This window comes from Nicotiana sylvestris, chromosome 3 (assembly GCF_000393655.2).
Source record: "Nicotiana sylvestris chromosome 3, ASM39365v2, whole genome shotgun sequence".
Taxonomy (NCBI): Eukaryota; Viridiplantae; Streptophyta; class Magnoliopsida; order Solanales; family Solanaceae; genus Nicotiana; species Nicotiana sylvestris.
The window spans coordinates 53,602,468-53,623,584 of record NC_091059.1 but is presented as its reverse complement, the minus strand read 5'-3'; the positions used below and the strand labels follow the sequence as shown (position 1 = coordinate 53,623,584).

The window sequence follows — 21,117 nt, the reverse complement described above, 5'->3', positions numbered from 1 at the left end:
ACCAGGTAGCTGCTCGGCGTCCGCAGCTCAGTGCTTCTCCTTCCTATCTTTATTTCACTTTGTACTAGCTTTGTATCAAACTATGTTGTCTTTTCATACTCTTGTAGATGCTCATGACCGGTGACACCCCCATGTCGGGCTGTGTTTGTTTTTGCACTGTTCTATTCTACTATATATTTTGGGATTTATAGCTTATTAATGACTTTAAATGGCTTATTATAACTGTTTAGTTGGTTTGGGGGTTTGTGTTGGCTGGCCTAATTTCACGATAGGCGTCATCACAACCGGGTCCGTTTTAGGGTCGTGGCACTTATCCCATCAAATGTGGAATTATTTTATCCCATGTGTTATGTAGTATAAATTAGTCTTATCAAAAGAAAGAGATGCTATTCATATTCAAATTCAAAAAACAAAACCCCAATTAATTATTCTCTCCCTTTTCTTGGGCGGTACGAGAGTATGCACCACAACCCCAACACCACCACCCCCTATCTCTCTCCCAAAGCTTTTCAAACTCGTTTATCTCTCCACAGTTCTCATACCCTTCAAAGCTTCTCTCTCTCTAGGGTTTCCGTCTCACCGATCTCACTACAACTCCATTCCATTCCCGAAGCCCCCACTAAACCACACACTAACATCATCACAATCTTACTCAACTCGATCCGCGTTGACTCACTTCCATGGCGGAAGATTCAGTTGCAGTTCCAGTTCCCTCGTCAACCAATACGGCGCCGTTAGGTCACTCAGTGATTCCTATAGTGAACAAGCTCCAAGACATCTTCGCACAGCTCGGTAGTCAGTCCACCATCGAGCTGCCTCAGGTGGCTGTCGTTGGTAGTCAGAGTAGCGGCAAATCGAGTGTTCTGGAAGCCCTTGTCGGTCGCGATTTCTTGCCTAGGGGTTCTGACATCTGTACTAGGCGCCCGCTCGTTCTGCAGCTTATACAGACCAAACGTAAGCCGGATGGAACTGAAGAGGAATGGGGAGAGTTTTTGCACCTTCCTGGCAAGCGATTCTTTGATTTCAATGAAATTCGTAGGGAGATTCAGGTAATCTGCTGTTATTATCCAGTGTTATCGATTTGTAGAAACTTCCAACGAGGTTATATTGAATGTTAGTATATTGAGCTTGTTTCGATGAAATTCATTGGGAGATTCATGTATAGTGATGAACTGTAGTCTACACCTTGTATAAACTTCCAATGAGGCTTACGGCAAAATGTTTAAAGCATTACACTATCTATCATTGTGTTTGAGAAGTCGATGCTGCAACTGCCATGCTAAATCTTATACATTATGACTTAAAATACTAGTTTGTGGTTTCTTTATATACTATGCCGATTATTTAGTGATTTGAATACCTTTACTTTTGCGTGGACTTGAGTAATTTCTTCACATTCCCAATTAATGTTTTTAAAAGCAAAGCGAAAAAGCGACCAGATCCTTTGATTCTTGATGGGAAAAGTGAGAAGTGAAATGCTATAAAATTCAAACATGTATGGATTTAGTACTAAATAATCAAATCGCAATTAAAATAACTAGTTTCAACACTCAGTATGCAATAATGTTGATATTAATCCAACTCTTCAAAGTTGAACTTCAAAGAAATGGTCACTTTTTGTTTGGATCAATTTGTGTGCTATGGTTTGAAGCACACATTTCTATGAAGCTTCATGGCTTCACCTATAAAGCAATAACTCCTCGCTTTGTGTCGTTTCATCGCTTTAAGCAATGGCATTTAATAACATTGTTCCCAACTGCGAATTCTTTATGATTTGGTTTTAGGCGGAGACAGACCGGGAAGCAGGCATGAATAGAGGTGTTTCAGATAAACAGATACGTTTGAAAATTTTCTCACCGAATGTTCTTGATATTACACTTGTGGATTTGCCGGGCATAACAAAGGTGCCTGTTGGTGATCAGCCTTCTGATATTGAAGCCCGGATCAGAACAATGATAATGTCGTATATTAAACTTCCGAGCTGCTTAATATTGGCTGTAACACCTGCTAATGCTGACTTAGCTAACTCAGATGCTCTTCAGATAGCTGGAAATGCTGATCCTGATGGTATGTTCATACTATATAGTTTTCTACTAGGTGAGTTTAGATGCTTCTGAGACTCTTTTTATATACAAAGGTTTCTTCTTGCAGGGTATCGGACCATTGGTGTAATCACTAAGGTCAGATTGATCGAAAATAGAACTCTTTCCTTTTGTTTGTTATGTTTCTGTATTCTTAATTGGGTTTTCGTCAATTGAATTTTCTTTCTAGTTGGACATCATGGATCGGGGCACTGATGCTCGTAACTTTTTACTTGGAAAAGTGATTCCCCTTCGCCTTGGATATGTTGGCGTTGTGAATCGTAGTCAGGAGGTAACATTTCAACTTGAGATTGATAGAAAAATAGTTAAACCTGTCAGCATGATATGATTTTATTTGCAAATGGGCCATTTAAACTTTTCTCAGATCTGATGATATCATTCATTCTAATGAACTTCTTCATTTGAGCTCCTCTGGAAATTTCTTGATTATGTTTTGGAGTTTCACTTCATTTTTTACCTTTTACTTTCACGACTTTTACTTTTGTAGGCATGTGATAGGTGTAGAAACCAAAAAAGGATGTTGTCTATTTTCGTCTTTGTAGTGGCATTTCCTATCCGTGCTCTCTAACTAGCACATTTGTGTTCCATTCATTAGCAATTTTCCTTTAGGGCTGTGGTTTCTTTCTTGATAGTGCATGTATTCATCACTCTTGTTTGACTGATATCTTTTGAACCACTTGATGCCTTGACCCATTTTCTAGGCCTCCTCTGCCTTACCGTAGTTTCAACTTTAGGCCAAGAAGTGCTAGCTTTAATTGCTTCACGTGTGATTCCTTTTCTCCTCGGTCCACAGAGACAAAATGTAGGACTTGTGCCAACAATTCATCAGACTTAGTGAGTCTGGATCACTAACTAATGCTAATCTTCAGCATGATACTGCCCTACTTCCAAGAGGCACTATAAGCAAAAAAGCTAAATAAAAGGAAGAACATTATAAAACCTATGCAGTTAATTTATGTATCTCGGTTGATAATATATTGTTATGTATCAAATGCTTTTTAATTGCATACTTACATTCACAGTCTGAAGATGTGCCACAATTAAGGCCTTATTCTTATGTAGTAACCTGGTCTTTGGCTTCTAACATTTTATTTGCTTGTGTATGAGTTTCCTATCTACAGCACATACTAATACTGTTTTTTATTATTTATTTCATTGCGTAATAAATTATTTTGGGAAATATGATGAAAACACACTTAAGCGCTACAACAAAAACAGCAAACAGAACAAAAGCTAATGAAGTGTAGAAGGATGTACAAAATGCAGAACATGAAGGCTCTTTTATGGGTAAAAATGGCAATAACATTTTGTTATGATGGTGGTTTCCAGGCCAGTCGACTACTCGATCGGGTACCTGTTATCTCCCACTAGGTACAGGTACCGGGTAAATTTGCCCTTCCAAGACTTACGCCGATGAGAAGAAATCATCTAACACTTTTTGTCTCCGTAAGGATTTGAACCCTAGTCTTCTAGGTTTTCATCTACTTCATTGACCACTAGGCCAAACCCTTGGGTGCTTAAAACTGGACTAACCATGCAAGCTCTTGGATCCCTTTTGCACGCCCTTCATTGTACCAAAAAGGAAGAAATCTAAGGCATTTTAATTTCAGCTTATGTGTATGCATACCAAGGTCTCCCAAAGCATTTCTCCATCTTTTTACCATGAGGCGATCCAGGTGCCAAAGTCGGTGATGAACATCTTTGTTTCCCCATTGTTTTTGATGAAGTAAGGGAATTTTATAGATGGCATTTAGCCATTTAAAAGATATAAGAAGTACAAAAGTGAGTACATAGAAGACAGTCAGCTTTGAACAAAAAAGAGCTAAGCAAGACCTAAAGAGCTTAACATGACAATTATTAGGAGCTAAATTGTGCCTACTATACAACCATAGAAGACATCTAGCCTTAAGAACCATAGAAGGAGTTGATATCCCATCAAAACACCTGCAATTCATTTCTGACCAGACACACCAAAAGATGCAGGCAAGACAGATTTTCCTGATGGACTTATCAACTTTCCAAAGGGACCAGCATTCATAGGCTTCTTTGATGCTCTGTGGCATAACCCAATTGATGCCAAAATAGCAAGGAACATGCACCAGATATCTGCAACAACTGAGCAGTGAAGTAGGAGATGGTTGTTAGTTTCTAAATGCTGAAGAGACATGAAGCAAGTAACACCAGAGATTGGATAGAGAAAGGTGCAGCTAGCAGAACGTCAAAGTCAGAGCAGAAGTTCTAAATGATGCTTCACAGTTATGGAAAACTGATGTGGAAGAGCTTTTCCAAATGCCTATAAAACCAGTCTCTGGCTCTGGGCTAGGTTAAAAAGTAAAATAGTGTCGAGGAAACAATATATCAAATTTGGGCAGCTCTACTTGATAGGCTCTATAGTAGATGTTCATATATACGTACATATTAGCAGTTCGTCCTGTCCATGCATGTTCATATGTATATTTATGTGCTCGAATGGGGGTGGGTACATGACATAAGCACACACTTCAAATACGCACACCCACATTAGCTTATAATCTTCTGAACTGTTTGGCTGAATCAATTTGAAATAGGATATTAGGACGAACCGGAGTATTAAGGATGCACTTGTGGCTGAGGAAAAGTTCTTCCGAAGTCGTCCGGTATGTTAGTACCATCTTTTGTTGTTAGTTCATTTCAGGTCTCTATATATTAAATGTCTCATGTTCAATCTCTTCTCTGGTGAAGGTATATAGTGATCTTGCCGATCGTTGTGGTGTTCCTCAATTGGCAAAAAAGTTGAACCAGGTAATTAGTGCAGGAATAGCAGTAGAATTGAATTTCTTTGACATGATGGACACAAAAGCAAGGTTGCGGCAGATACATATATTTTGGTTAACATTCATACCATGTCTCTCTTAAAATAAAAAGCTTATAGATTTTGATCTGCCGCTTCTTTTCATTTTTAAATTGGAACTAGATATTTGAACTGAAAAGGAAAAACGTTGTGTATCTGAAACACCTTTAACTTAAAGCACTTGAAAGTTGAGACACACTTGCCCTATGATTATAGCAGTACAAAATTGTTGGACATAGGAATGGTGTGTCTGTTCTGGAGACTGACATGAGAGACGACCATTCTAAAATATTTGCTGTGAGTAGCCCTTATAAAAAAATTCTGTGCTCAGTAGCCTGAGTTGTGCCCTTCCCAGCAAAAATAATTGCATGTAAACCTTGTCCCCCGCTTTGCCAAAACAAATCTTAAATCAAAGTGCCTGCTCTTGTTTGTTTTTCAATTTGTGAGTGGGGACATCTTATTTTATTGAAATTTAGATGGTCTTTTAGATGGCTTCTTCTGAGGGGAACGAGGATATTCCATAATGCAGCTTCATGTATGCGACTTTCCTGATTCATGCAGATCCTAGTGCAACACATCAAGACAGTTCTTCCAGGATTGAAATCTCGCATTAGTGCTGCACTGGTATCTGTTGCAAAGGAGCATGCCAGCTATGGGGAGATCACGGAGTCAAAGGTATTTTCGGTCATCTTGCTTAACTTTATATGCATATACCTGAGCTATGGCGGGTTTGTTGTGACATTACAATAGAAAGTTTCGATATCAGGTTTTTTCCTGGTAGATTTTCTGTTTCTCATTCAGCGTAGTTTTCTCTTATCCTATGTTAACATTATTATGTATTCCTCCTGAATCTAGGCTGGTATGGGAGCACTCCTGCTGAACATTCTTTCCAAGTACAGTGATGGTAATGTGGCCTCAACTTTGTGAGACTGCTGGTTTGAATAGTATTTATATTTATTATACCTCTAGTCTTTCTTTTTATGAATGCTATTTCTATCATATCAATTGAGCTTTGTCGAATCTCGTTTATAATACAGATTCTTATTTCTCTTATTTTGGGGTGGAACAGCGTTCTCTTCAATGATTGAAGGAAAAAATGAAGAAATGTCAACATCTGAGCTGTCTGGTGGAGCAAGAATTCATTACATTTTCCAGAGCATATTTGTGAAGAGTTTGGAGGTGCATAATTTTTATATCAACTTGAGAATGCCAAATGATAGTCTTTTCTAGTTTGGAGAATTTTTTTGGTAGACCTGATAGTACACATTGAAATGATGTTAATATTATTTGTCTCATGTTATATGTATGTTTGTTGGGATAAGCCAATTCTGCTTTAGCATATTGTGCTGTTCCAGAGAGGTTCTGCTTATTTTTATCATCACCACCACCATCATCATTATTATTATTATTATTATTATTATTATTATTATTATTATTATTATTATTATTATTATTATTATTATTATTATTATTTATTGTCATCATCATTAACAACGAATGTCTTCATAAATGGTAAGTGAGTAGTATCCAATTACTATCATAGTTTTCAGTCACTGACAAAGTGTGGCTTATATCCATAAAAGTAGCAGCTGGAAAAAATGCCTCCGATTTTTAATTACTTGCTTTAACTCTCTTTTTTATCTTAACCCCAAAACTTTTGTACTGTGTCCCTACAGCTGAACTACCAAGTCTCAAATTCTGGGATATTTTCCAACATGTGAATGATTGAGAAAACTGAAAGAAACTTAAGCTTCTTTGCATGAGTATACTGTGTTAGTGAATGTCATTTACATGGTATACCCAAATTCATCACTTCTCATCAAACTTCCCCATCTTTTCAGGAGGTAGATCCCTGTGAAGATTTAACTGATGATGACATCCGAACTGCCATTCAAAATGCAACTGGTCCTAAATCTGCTTTATTTGTGCCAGAAGTAAGTTCTAACCGTGAACCTTTACTTGCATGCTGAATTGCTTTTATTTTGTGCCAATGGTTGAATGCTTTCTCCAGTAGTTCCATATAAAATCTGTTCCATTTGGTTGGTCTTGCCCTTCAATTGATGTTTAAATATGTAGGTTCCATTTGAAGTTCTCGTCCGAAGACAAATAGCTCGTCTATTAGATCCAAGTCTTCAATGTGCAAGATTTATTTATGATGAGCTCATAAAAGTATGCCCTTTTGTTGAGAAATGTCTTTGATTTTTTTGGGTGTTATGTGTTTGTATCTACTGTTTAACTTTAATTATTTGTTCATAGATGAGCCATCGGTGCATGGTCAATGAATTGCAACGATTTCCTATTTTGAGAAAACGGATGGATGAGGTTATAGGGAACTTTTTGCGGGAAGGCTTGGAACCTTCAGAGACAATGATTGGACACATTATTGAGATGGAGGTATATATCGAACCTTTGGCTGACCTATTTTATACTTCCTTGTGCATAAATAGGATTATGTATAAATCATATGTGTGTGTGTATACACATATGTAGTCATCTTTATTTGTATGTGTTATCAAATGAATTTGCTTGATTTATAGTCCTAACCAACTTTTGGGATTCTTGAGCTATTCTTGGAACCGCCTTTTCTTACTGATCATAATCTATTTCATGATTGCTATACAGTCAGCATCTTAGAAGACACCAGTTTTTTTGGTATCAAAGATCGTATGGTTATCTTAAATAAAAGTAGCTAATTTAGTTGAAATCAAAAGCATCAATAGCTATTAACAGTTTTAAGTGCATCGGTGGATTATTTTATCATTGCTGCATCCATTGTTATAGTATTTGAAAATTTCTTCAACTTAATAATATTTTGCTGTAGATGGATTACATAAACACTTCGCATCCGAATTTTGTTGGGGGGAGTAAAGCGGTGGAGACGGCAATGCAGCAGGTCAAGTCCAATAGGATTACTGCACCTGTTCCGAGGCAGAAAGTAAATATTTAATATGCTGTTTCACATACTTCAGCGGATGTTTCTTTCATTTCTCATCTAACTAGTCATGAATTAATGCGTTTATGTCACCACTCAGGATGGAATAGATTTAGAGAAAGCGCCTGCATCTGAAAAAACTCTGAAGTCGCGTGCCATTCTTGCTAGACATGCTAATGGAATTGTTCCTGATCAGGTATGACTTTTCTGCACCAGCACCTACAAGCTTGCTTCTCTTCCTAATCTTCCTACTGGGGAATTAGTTTGGTGTTATTATTTTCTTGAAGACGAATTGAAAGCATTGAGATTGGCCTGATTATTCTGCTACTTGGACTGGAAAAACAGGTTACCCGGCCTGCTGTAGAAGAGAAAACAACGTCAGGTATATTTCCATCTGCTAACACATGATGCCTATGCCTTTTATTTTCTACATGCGTTGCAAAACCAGACCCCACTTTGTGGGATTTCACTGGGTTTGTTGTATGCATTGCAAAATGCGAGTTTGTTCGTTACACTTCATTTCGAATGCCACACTATAGGTTATTTTGCTTCTTTTGTAAGTATTCAATTCCTTATCCTGGACTCCCTATTTTGGATCCAATGTTGCCTGTTTCTATTGGCGATGTCTTAATTGCTGTTCTTCACAATCAGGATCGAATGTTGGTTCAAACTGGGGGATATCATCAATATTTGGTGGATCAGACAGTCGTACATCTGTCAAAGACAATTCCATTAGTAAGCCATACAGTGAACCTGTCCAGAGTATGAATCATGCTTTCATTCACTTGAGAGAGGTATATATTTGAAGGCCTCTGTAGTCTATGATTATTTGGTAGTTCAATTTTGATAACCTTACACGTGAAATGCTCCATTTTGAAGCCCCCAAGTGTACTAAGGCCGTCAGAAACTCATTCGGATCAGGAGACTATTGAAATTGCCGTCACAAAACTGTTATTAAGGTCATATTATGACATTGTCAGAAAGAACATCGAGGACTCAGTACCTAAAGCAATCATGCACTTTCTGGTAATAATGATATCATGGTTTTCTGTCTTAAATTCCTTTTGCATTGATATTTTGACATCACTTGCCTTCAATAGACATATGCTAATAATATGGAGGATTTTCTAGTTTCATTTATTACAGATTTTTGTAATTTTAGATTGATTATTGAAGATCTTTTGTAATTTTAGATTGAGTGCTCTACGCCAGGATGTGTTACTTTTTCCAATTTGATTGTGTAACTCTTCGCATAATCTGGTGTATCCTCTTCTATCTTCCTCCTTTGGCAAGGGATTTTTTCCTTTTCAAGTGAAATTCTAAGCACCGTGAGACTTTGCTGTAGCCTATCGGCTATGTTGTGTATTTTGTATTTTATTTCAGACAAAGTGGGGAACAAATAGGAATAGTAAATAATCTTATTTAGGTTTGAAGGTTGGAAGTGCTCTTGCTTTTTCTGCCAAAAGTAAGAGGCTAACATCAATGCAACGAACTGTTCGCTTGTTTTATTTGGATATGATGTAGTTGCATCAATGGCAAAAGAATATATAACACATATGCGTGCGCGCTCGCTCGTGTGTGTGTCTGTAATGTTTGTTTGTATGTATATGCATATTTACTTCTCCCGTTTTGTTTGATAAGTATGTCGTTTATTTGTTGTTCAGGTTAACCACACAAAAAGAGAACTCCACAATGTGTTTATCAAGAAACTTTACAGGTATTGGAAGAGTGCGAGTAACTCAAGTCTATTTGAAGGCCAAACTTATTACAGACATCTGCTTATTGATCTTTTGCAAGGCTTCTTTGCTGAATGAAATACTTCTCACAGAAGCAATAACTATTTCTTGATGCTGTTACACACACACTGCTAATAGTAGAATATTTTTCTCTGCTCAACTGCTTAGATTACTCAAAAATATTATAATGTGTTTTCTGCTTTTGGTTTAGTCATGATTCTTATCAACTGCTTTACAACATGTCACAGAGACAATCTCCTTGAAGAGATGTTGCAGGAACCGGATGAGATAGCCTTAAAGAGAAAGCGCACTCGTGAGACACTTCGTGTCCTTCAGCAAGCTTTCAAGGTCAGATCTTGGTTCTTTTTTATTCAGAATATAAATTTCTGCTGAGCTTTTTCCAAAGAAGTGTTAATTAGTAATAAACCATTGATTTAGCAGGTCTATTTTGCTAATTGTAGTATGGTAGTTAATGTTTGAAGTGTAGATCTTTTTGTGTTCCTTGAAAGTTTTGAAGAAAATTTTCCTATATCAGATTTTCCAGGTTAGCATGGGTGGATGGTCGTTTCTATGATTTACTTGTGCTTTTAATTCTATCCAAGTAATCGAGATAAGAAGCTAGAGCCAAATTAAACAAAAACATGGACAAAACACGCGAAGACCCAAAAGTTTTTTTAAGAATGAGGGAAACATTACATAGACGGGGATAATAGTTTCCAGCTTCATCACTGATAAATTCAGATAATTCAACATCATAAAAAATCTCGAAACCTTATACTAAGTGCCATTGGGCCTTTTTAAAGGTTTTACCATCTCAGTTGCCCCCCACTAGCAGAGTAGTGACAGCTCTTTGCCAGCTTTCATTCTAGTCACCCTTTTCTTCTCCAAAAGAGATTTTTCTTCCCCCGCCCCTCCCCCTTCAACAGTTAGGTTTAGTAATCAATGAAGATGAATAGTTAGCTATGTTATCTTTTAATTTTGCTCATATGGAAGTTCCTGAAAGTGAAAATATTGTAAAAGTAAAACCAAAACCATTTCCCATAATGAAATCCAGACATTTACATTTGTTGTCCAGAACATAAACTAAACCAAGTGAAAAAACCTTGACTGTTTTTTGGTTGAGACACCACCTTAGAAATCAAATCAAAACACTTTCAGAAAATCCAAAATATTTGATAAGCTAAACCACTTTTAATGCAAAGGTTACTTTAGGAATGAGAGTGAGTGGAACACTTTCAAAAAGACCAAAAAACAACCGAAATACTTTTTGTTTTAAATCGAACAAAAGGCAACCAAATATATAATATAACAATATCCCGAAAGCTGTTATGTATTATCTCTTTGTTTCTTTTCTTTTTTCATAAGTTATTTTTATCCAGTTGTGCTTAATTTTTGATAATCAGTTCTGCCTATGTTTAATTATCTTCAACACTCCTATATTTTTATGCTTTTTTTGTTTAAAATTAAAATGGTCGTTCAAACACATTGTTTTTCAAGACTAAATTAGAAAATCTTTTATGAAAAGCATTTCCAGAAATTGTTGAACCACGTTGTTGTGTTTGGAGGCTTGTAGAGTTTTGAAGGACAAAAAGGTTTGTGGAAGTTGAAAATTTGAAAATTTTGACTTCAGATACACCTTTAAATAACTTCAAACAATTTAACTGGGAAATTGCTACTTTTTTTTAAAAAAAAAGAAAAAGTTTTGGCTAATTTTGCTTGAAAGAAAACTCAAAACAAACACCAATCTCAAAAACTGCTTGCAAGTGAAGTTGAAAATTTCCTCAAACAAACGCCCTTCTAATGTTAAAGAAAAAGTGGGTTGGTTTTTACATGGTTCATACACAATCAACTGATGCCTTCCCGACATATATTGCAACGCCTCCAATAGCATGCTCTTACTTTTGTCTTTTTCCCTTCATCAGTCATCAAATTTGGTGCTTTACAAGTCTTGTTCATTGTAAAAGGACCTCCATTTTCCAAAGTCCATTCCTTGAGACTTCGTTTTTTTCCCCGGAAAGAGTTGTCCTTCCAGTATCCAATAAGGTGGCACATGAATTTCAAATCCTGAAAAACTAAAAAGATAAAACAAATTGGTGTATTGTCAGAACATGTTTGACTGATGGCCGACTGGAGTCCTCACTTTGGTGTTCCGGTTTCATAGCTAATCTATCTTCTTTACTCTGATGGAATTAGTGTTTTTGGGAAACTGCTTGTCGATGTAAATTTTGCTTGCTGGTTCGTGATTTGTCATTTCTTTGTCTGGTGCTTTTCCTTTGATGCCAAATGTTCGCAGTGATGAATCCTTTTGATTTTGATTCCTTGAGCTACTTTTGTTATCAATATCTGGGTTTTGCGTGCTAGGCTAACTGATGAATTTTCTTTGGCGAAAATGTGTCTTCTGGAACAAATGTCTTTTGGTTTGCAGACATTGGATGAGTTGCCACTTGAAGCTGAGACAGTTGAAAGGGGCTACAGCATGGGTACTGATCCAACGGGCCTACCAAAGATTCATGGTCTTCCGACATCATCAATGTATACTATAAGCAGTGGTTCAATTGATTCATACACTGCTCCTAAAAACCCAAGATCACGCAAATCATCCCATTCTGGCGAGCTACAGTCACCAATGTATGCTGGTGCAGATTCAAATGGCAGTGGACGCAATTCTCTCCTTGGTCTTTATCCAATAGTTGATGTATAGGAGATTTATCAAATGTGTTGGGTTACTAGGCATCTGGAATCGCACTCGATCTGGTGCAATGAAGAGTCACTATTTTTTTTTTCTGCTCCAAAGAAGATGATGTTGAGCTGACCATCATTTGGCTCTCCCCAATATTCTTTATTTCTATTGTTTATATAGAATGATTGATATTAGAAGCTATACAAAGAATAATAGGAAGTAATCTTCCAAATGATGTGGCTAATATTTTTGTTTCATTTCGATAATAGCAAGTGTAGCTCTGGCTGCTCGAATTTTTGCAGTTGCTGTTTTGATATGCGTACATGTGTTACGAGGATAGGGAAATGACAGGATTTGTAACTTTGACACGGAGCTTGTAGTACCGTGTAGTCTGCTGTTATTTTGGGGAACACAGACTTTTTCTTCTTGTTCTAGTGATTTATTTTTCCCAACAGTGGAAAATACCTTAAAATGTTGTAAGAAATTACCTTTAATAAAATGCGGCTTTAAAGTGCTTTGAAGTCTCGTGGATATGTTTCAATGCTGTTAATTTTTTATTCCTGGCCTAATTCATCGCCTTTAAATGCATTTTCTCAAGGTTTCGAGGGTTGGAATTGTCATTCCTTGGTCTCTTCTTTGTGAGCAGAGCGACAAGGTCCCTTTCTTGTTGTATGACTACTAGTGAAGTGAACCATGTAAATATGTAATGGCTACACTTTCTGCTAAGAAGGTTTTGGTTTTTAGGTGCTAGGAAATATGAGGCTGAGCGAATACTTTTTTATTTTTTTTTATTTTTTATGCCCATTCTTATTTTTCTTTGTAGAGGGTTTAATTAAGTGGGCGTTTGGACATAAGAATCGTAAAATTCAAAATTCTGGAAAAAAGTGGAATCTTTTATAAAGTGAATTGTATTTGAAAATTAGAGTTGTGTTTGGACATGAATACAATTTGGAGCCGTTTTTGAATTTTTGTGAGTGATTTGAAGTGAATTTTGAAAAACACCTTTTTGGAGTTTTTCGAATTTTCAAAAATTTCGAAATTTAGCTTCAAGTGAAATTTAAAATTTTCATGAACGCTGATTTCGAAAAAAGAAAATTTTTCGAAAAAAAAGTAAAGAATTTCTTATGGTCATAACGGGCCATAAGTCGTCGGTACCAAGTTTTGGAAGTAGTAAATCCATTAGTGTAGTTGTCGAACTTGTAGATTATTTAAAGGCAGAATACATAGATAGACACTTAACTATCACAGAAATTCCACTTGAACACTTCAACTTAGACCATCGGAACACTTTTACTATACCTTTACTGCACCATTTTAACACCTCCGAATGACATGGCAAACAACGTGAATATCACTGCTTTTGAGCGTGTGAATAGTAAAAATTTGTTGACAAAAAATATTTCAACGGTACAATACAAAGGGTAAAATACACCCTTTTTCTATTATATAATAAAACCCTCATCCCTTTTTACAAGCCCTAGTTCTCACCCTTCCCTTAAATCCAACCTTATTTCTTGATTTTCTGGTTTAAAAAATTCTATTCTTCTCTTCAAATTGAAAGTAGTCTTGCCTTTGTGTTCGAATCTTGGCTTAACCTCTCAATTATGTCTCTCACACCAAGAATTGATTCATGCCGGTGTGGTCATGAATGTCAATTGAAAACTTCATGGTCTCCATCTAATCCTGGAAGGAGGTTCTATGGATTCAAATTGAAAATGTAAGTAATAATTAACTACAATTAATTATTTTTACTATGTTATTCCCGATTTTAGTATGATTAAATTTTTTTTTGAAGGCGAAGGTGGATGTAATTATTTTAGGTGGGTTGACAACGACTTTCCTAGCCAAGCAAATAGGGTAATTTAGGGTTTATTGAACATGGTCAAAGCTTTTGAAGAAGAAAGGGCTCGAGCAAGAACATGGAGGAAGAAATTGACTTCTATTATAGTAATAATGCTAACTATTTAGGTTTGCTACTGTGTCGTCGATCGTTGAAGTTGTTGTGGGTTTGCTGGTGGTTGGAGTAGCTGCTGTATTTTGTGTCTAAGCTGCTGTATTTTGTGTTTGTAATGGCGATTGATATATTTTGGGTGTATCTAGTTTGTTTGAATGTAATTGTGGCACGTGGCCTTATTTCAATGAAATAAAGAATTTTTTTGCTATTGCCTTTTATGTATTAGTTCAAATATGGAATTCAAAGTGCTAAAATGGTGAAGTTGTAACATGAACTCAACTGATAAATCTTAACAAACAACCATCACAGCCTACCATCCTCAAGATTTTCCAAGCACATACAATCCAACTTATGTAGAAAAAAGCACTGCAATTGCATTCATAACTGATGCAAAAGGCTGCTAATTCTACCAACTGAATGCTTTAAATTGAATACTTTAAACTGAATGCTTCATAAAAGCACATACACGAATGCTTTAAACTGAGGCTACCAATAACATTTAAATTGCATTCACAAATAAAGTATTTACAATACCAATCACAATTCCAAACAATTAGAGTGTTTACAACATAAAGTAGTGGCAACTAGTGACCCAAAAAAGACACAATAATCAATCCTAAGTCTAGATACTTAGCAAAATACATGAACTCAAACTCAAAATAGCACAACCCTAACACACCTATGGCGCTAGAGGGGCTGGACTTGCAACTGAAGAGGTAGTTGATAAAGAACCAATTTGGTTTCTCCTGTTTGCACTTAGTTGTTGTAGCTGGGAAGTAGTTATAGCATTTCTGCCTTTAAACTTAAGCCCAGGAGGTTTAAAACCAAGATCAATATTGGCTGCACTGGTATCCTTCACAACCTTAGTCCCTTATGATACAACTCTTTCACCTGAACTACCAGGCTGAAATTGACATAAAAGCATATAGATTAGTCATAAAAAATGGTAGTAATAACAACTTGAAGTTATGAATATCCAATCCTTACATTAATGACAATTATTCCAGTTGTGTCCATCAGATGGTGGAGCAGATTCAGCACCTCTTCCCCTTGTTCTTTTAACCCCAACAGTCAGTTTTCTAGGAGCAGTTGCTGGAGGTGCATTTGGAAATGCACCCCTGCCAAATCTAGTATTGTTTCCCCTTCCTCTACAACTGGTTGTGCTTGTATTAGTTGCTGGAGGTGCATTTGGAAATGCACCCCTGCCAAATCTAGTATTGTTTCCCCTTCCTCTACAACTGGTTGTGCTTGTATTAGTTGCTGGAGGTGCATTTGGAAATGCACCCCTGCCAAATCTAGTGATGTTTCCCCTTTCTTTGCCACTGCTTGTATTAGTTGCTGCTGATTCTTGAGTTGCTAGAATTCCTTGGCTTTATTGAGTTGCTTGAGTTGGCTGTCTATTTGTAGACTCTTCGACTCCACCCTAAAAAAATTCCAATTATAATACACACATATATAAGTTAGCATTTGAAGTGAAGAAAAAGGTGAAAAATATTACAACCTACCTTGATTGGCATGTAGACTTGTTATGGCCTTCTTGATGACATTTTGAACATGTCATCCTAACTCCTTGCTTAGAGAGCTTGCCATACTTCTGTTTCTTAGGCTCATTCTTGGCCTTTCTTCTTTTATTTTGGGGCTTGCCTGGCATTGGCTTTGGTGCAGGAGGCTCAATTACCATGTTATTAGTGTCAGGCAACATCTTCATGTTGGGAATTGGTTCAAGAAAGTATTGATATGCCTTGAGAAATATCTCCTTTCTATACCAGTGATCCATATAATTGTATGATTCTTTTTCTTGGTGATAGATTGCACATATTGCATATGCACAAGGGATCCCTCTTAACTGCCAGGATCTACAAGTGCATGTTCTTCTCCTCAAATTTACTATATATCTATATTCATACTCATCAACCTCAAACCCATCAGTTCCAAACCACAAAACTTTACATTTCCTAGAAAATTCCTTATTTTCTTCTAGAATCACCCTTGCCATAGGAGAAATGTCTGTAATCCAAGTCTCTGCAAACTTTATCATATCAACATTTCTCCTAATTACTCTATGTCTAATGTCCTCTAACATGCTAATAATAGACTTGTGCCTAGATGCCAATATCCAAGAATTAAAGGTCTCACACATATTATTTTCTACAATATCACATTTGGAGTGTTCAAGGAAAAAAGCTCTACACCAATACTCTTTTTTATACTTCAATAAGCTTTCACATATACTTTTTCCAAGCTTTCCCAAAGCAGCCAGTTCTTCTTTCAACTTCACCTCAAAACTAGCTTTATAACACCTCTAAAATTGCTTTCTCATCTCCTCACCTCTCCAAATATTTGACCAGTTAGATCATATGTGCCTAGCATACATTCGATGCTCACAATTTGGTAGTAACTCTTGAATACTTGGTACAAATCCCTACAAAACAGAAATGAATCAAACAGAACCCCAAAAAGTTGAGATGAAGTAGAAATTTAAAATAGAAAGTAGAGATGGCTTAGAAAGTTAAAAGAGAAAGTTGAGATGAAGTAGTTGTTAAGACAGAAAGTAGAGATGGCTCAGTTATTATGTTGTTTATAAACCAACTCCAAGTTGCTTTTGATTCATTGTCTATCACAACTCACGTAATGGGATACATTTGTTAATTCCCATTTTTCCCAATAGCTACCAACAATTCACCCTTACATGCTCCCTTTAGGAAACATCCATCAAATCCAATGATCTTCCTGCATCCTTCCAACCAACCTTTCTTCAACGCATCAAAGCAGACAGAGAAATATTTAAACAGATTCTTTCCAAGCTCTGAATTTCTGTCAGTTTTGACCAAGCAAGTGTTACCAGGATTAGTTTGTGTAATAATATCAGCATAGTCACATAATCTAGCAAACTCCATCTTCCAATCCCCCATAAACTTCCTAAGAACTATCTGTATTGCCCTGTAACAGATGGTTCTATCAACATATAAACTCGATTTGTCTCTAACCAATTCTTATATTTTCCAGATCCTAATTTAGGGCAGATCAAGTGATCCTATCTCTGAACTTGTTAGCAATATACTTAGAATTACAACGTTTGTTCTTGTCCATTGGAGTGCACTTGTGAATATGATGATACTTCTTAACTATAAAATTCCCTGAATCCCTATCAAGATTTGCAAATAACTCCCATTGGCAAATCTTAGATTTACATTTCACCCTCACCCTAGATGGCTCATTAGGTTTGAGTTTCAACTGTGCATGGTATTCAATAGCATAGTCAGTCATTGCCTTCCTAAATTGATTGACATACTCAAATATCATGTCATGTTCAAAAATAGCCACGACACAATTTGAATCATATATTAACTTTGTACTCTTCCTTCTACTTGGCAAATCAACACCAATTTCAGCTTCCACATCTAGCTCATCATCAGAATCATCACTACCTATATCAGAACTATCAAGATAGTCATCATCTCTCCCTAATTTACCAACATATTTGCCTGCCTTGTTCTTGCCAATGTCTTCAAAACCTCTATCTATTTTTCCTTCTCCTAAACTTACTTCTACATGAACAATTGGTTTTTTCCTTCTTCTAGCCTTTAGCTTTGATCTCTTTTCATTCCTGACAGATATCAACTCTTCATCAGCATCACTATCATCTTCTTCTGGTACAACATCAAAATATGAGTCATTACTACTCTCCAGATATGAAATAGCACCATCAAGATCTGCAATATTATCTTCTACAACCTCTTTCCTCCCCCCACCACTTAAATCAGCAGAAACATCTTCCCTAACAATCTCCTCCCTCCCCACACCATTTAAATCAGCAGCAACATCTTCCCATACTTCAGTTTCAGCAACAACATCTTCCCTCACTTCATTTTCAGCAGAAACATCTTCCCTCTCTTCTATGTTTGTTTTCCCAGATGCACCATTCACTTCAGTTATACCTATTTCTAGACAACCAATAAGTTCAGTAGGTGCCACATCATCCACTAACTCAGGGTCTAGAACAATATGATGAATATACAAATGTATCTCTCTCCATTTTTTAGGTTACACATAATATTAAATAATTGTGCATCATTATCCACATAGACAAAAATTTTAGTTTTTGGGTCTTCGTAATATAAGCCACCCATTGTAGCATATCCCATTTTTTTTTATTATAATACAATAGTTTCAGAATTTTCCTTGTCAATATTAGCTATTAACACCTCCTGTTCCCCCACATATTTCGAGTTATGGTCAAGGATAAAGTTACCACCATTGTGAAAATTAACAGCATTAAAGTCTGATATCACTATTTTTTAATATTCCCAAATTCCTTTTAAAAAACCTAATTGTGGTCCCAAATCGGTCCCAACTCTCATGGAAGCCCACCACTAAAATGAATACAATAAAAATATACTAAAAAGACTTATCTTTTCAGCACTTCAATGATGAGTATCAAGCGGCACTTCAACATTTCAACACTTCGATTGATGATGGTTCTTCAAGCACAGAAGGTAAATCAAGAAATATAAACCTATAACACTGATTACAACTGAATATCGAACGAAAACGAAGCAGAATCAATGGACATGCATCGCTTCGGACAAATTTTACTGGATTCGAATTTGAGACTTAGGGTTTTTTTGGTCGTTTGTCTTTAGGAATGTGTAAGAATGAGTGGTTTATTAGGAAGAGGGTAATTATATTTGGTTTTACCCGACAAAGAAGTCTATGTGGCATTGTAAAAAATTGGAAATTTTTGATTGGTTCGACTATCCATGCTAGCAGCGCGTAATAACACGTGTGAACATATTTTATAAGCTCAGGCCGGATGTGTTAAAATGGTGCAGTAAAGGTATAATAAAAGTGTTCCGATGAAAAATGGCTTAGTTGAGGTGTTCAAGTAAAATTTCTGTGATACTTAAAGTGTCTGTCTATGTATTCTTCTTTATTTAAACGTACTTACCCTTAAAATTCTAAATCTGTAAATCAATTTACTTACCCTGCCTTTTCTTCCCACCACCACACTCACCTCTGGAAGATAATATATGGTTAATTTCAACAACCTAGTTATTCATAATAGAAAAATTTATTGAACTATAACAATAAATAAATAAGAACATAAAAGAAGATTAAGGAACAAAAAAACTTTGTTAAAGTTTGAATCTTCACTCTAAAAAGAACTATGGTTGCCTCTTTAAAACTATTCTAGAAAGGAAAAAATAAAGGAAATCCTAATATTGACCTCCTTATTGCACCTCGTTCCTTGATTTTGGGCTCAGGTGAATTTTGGGGTTCTTGCATGAAAACCAACAAAGAACTTGCTACAGAAGTGCAGGGTTGAGGGGCTTGCAATGCGAGCACAGTTGACATCCACCATCAGAAGTCCTGCAATTTTAACACTTTGTATAAATAGCCCATTTTGTACCTTGAGTTTGTTTCATAATTTGGGAGCTAGGGAGCTCGGATTAAGGTAATGTTGAAGAGATTTTGAACTATGATGATGGGGTAAGTGATTCTCACTCAAATATATGATTATAACATGAATCAATCATCAATCTTGCTTTAGAATCAACGATTCAAAAGAGGAAAAGAGGGTTCTTGACTTGAAAGAAAAGAAAGTATGTTTGAAGATTTGAACATCGATTTGGACTCGGACTGAGAATCTAATTATATATTTGGACTCATGATGTTATGAGTCAAAAGGTATTTGATTCTTGTTTTGGAATATGACTATGTGGGCCCGAGGTTGACTTTTGTTGACTTTGACCAAGATCGAATCTTTTGCGTAGATAATTGAGTCCTATGACTTTGTTTGAAACGATGGAGCATTCTTTGGATAGATCGGGCTTGTTTGACGTATTTGGAGCAAGAAAAGGTAGATAATAGCTAGCCCGAGATATAGGTGAGTGATGACTTATTAATCAATATTGAAATATCCATGTTGAATTGATATCTCCTGATATGATATTTGATGATATTACATCTTTTGTTATATTCTTATTGCGAATTATTATAAATTGCACAGGTTTATTTGATTAGTGAGTGTTGTTTGACAATAATTCTATATTTTTAGTACATCAATTACCTTACAATTTGGTGTTTTAATGATAAATTGTGTGACATTCGAGCTTAATTGAGTTGCTTTTATGTGTAGGACCATTTGAACACGAAGAGGAATGAAAGTCACATAAAATGATGTTGAAAGTACAAGAAAAGAGCACGAAAGGAAAAATTGGCACAAGGCAAGGAGGGAGCTCGCCCCAGACCTCAACCCACACCTGGCCTCACAAGGGAAGAAGCTCGCTACAGACCAGGCCTTAGCCAGGTGCCACTATCCGAGAGAAAATTATTTTCTTGTTGATTTTGGACTTGGATACTTCGACTCTACACCTATAAATAGTCCTTGAACTCGTTTTTGAGAGGGGATTTCAACTTTGGAGAGCAAGGAGCTGTCGTGGAGGCTGAAGTTCTTCAGATTTCCTCTTCCTTTTACCAAACTTAGTATATTTATGTTTATTTGGATGATTTATTGTTTGGCTACCATGTCTATGTGGAGCTAAACTTCTCATTCGATGGTTGTGGTTTTTTTTATGAATTGTTATTTGGATATTGATTTTGGTTTCTTGATTTATCGTATCGCTTTATTTATTCAATCCCATGCTTAATTATTTGATCACTTGATCACCAATTGAATACTACCTACGAATCTAGATTTGAACTCGAAAGTGAAAATTCTAGATTGCACATAGGATTGAATAGGGTAAGTTCTTGAACTTGGGCATCAGAGAATGGATTCACGGTTAGGATAGACATATGCTAATTGACTTGCTTGGTAGGGAATTATAAATGCAGTCTTGTTAATTCTAACTCTATAGACATATATGTGTCAGGTTAGTTT

The 21,117-nt window shown here is 36.2% G+C and overlaps 1 protein-coding gene and 2 long non-coding RNA genes across 3 annotated transcripts; 2 read left to right on the top strand and 1 right to left on the bottom strand.

Annotated features, from left to right (window-relative positions):
• The first annotated feature begins 385 nt into the window (after positions 1-385).
• Positions 386-12,794, top strand: LOC104219314 (dynamin-related protein 3A-like). The gene is made up of 20 exons (XM_009769978.2): positions 386-1,049; positions 1,785-2,067; positions 2,152-2,180; positions 2,272-2,373; positions 4,670-4,738; positions 4,824-4,883; positions 5,494-5,607; positions 5,788-5,836; positions 6,002-6,111; positions 6,774-6,866; positions 7,009-7,101; positions 7,189-7,326; positions 7,754-7,867; positions 7,965-8,060; positions 8,210-8,246; positions 8,516-8,658; positions 8,744-8,890; positions 9,529-9,581; positions 9,849-9,948; positions 12,026-12,794. Exons 1-20 carry the CDS (start codon positions 681-683, stop codon positions 12,299-12,301), a joined length of 2,475 nt encoding a protein of 824 aa, XP_009768280.1. The 5' UTR covers positions 386-680; the 3' UTR covers positions 12,302-12,794.
• Positions 12,795-13,737: 943 nt separating this feature from the next.
• LOC104219315 (uncharacterized) lies at positions 13,738-14,442 on the top strand. Its single transcript, XR_709239.2, has 2 exons — positions 13,738-13,997; positions 14,076-14,442. It is a non-coding gene; the product is annotated as an uncharacterized lncRNA (long non-coding RNA).
• Positions 14,443-14,715: 273 nt separating this feature from the next.
• On the bottom strand, positions 14,716-16,843 carry LOC138888733 (uncharacterized). Its single transcript, XR_011406040.1, has 3 exons — positions 15,740-16,843; positions 15,222-15,657; positions 14,716-15,138 (listed from the first exon to the last, which is right to left on the bottom strand). It is a non-coding gene; the product is annotated as an uncharacterized lncRNA (long non-coding RNA).
• Positions 16,844-21,117: the final 4,274 nt, after the last annotated feature.

What these genes read in the sequence shown, in the direction of transcription:
- LOC104219314 (XM_009769978.2), top strand. Translation starts at nt 681, where the DNA reads ATGGCGGAAGATTCAGTTGCAGTTCCAGTTCCCTCGTCAACCAATACG. An exon ending in AGTTCTTCCGAAGTCGTCCG is followed by an intron (nt 4,739 to 4,823) that starts GTATGTTAGTAC and finishes TCTCTGGTGAAG; the next exon opens with GTATATAGTGATCTTGCCGA. An exon ending in TCTTTCCAAGTACAGTGATG is followed by an intron (nt 5,837 to 6,001) that starts GTAATGTGGCCT and finishes GGGGTGGAACAG; the next exon opens with CGTTCTCTTCAATGATTGAA.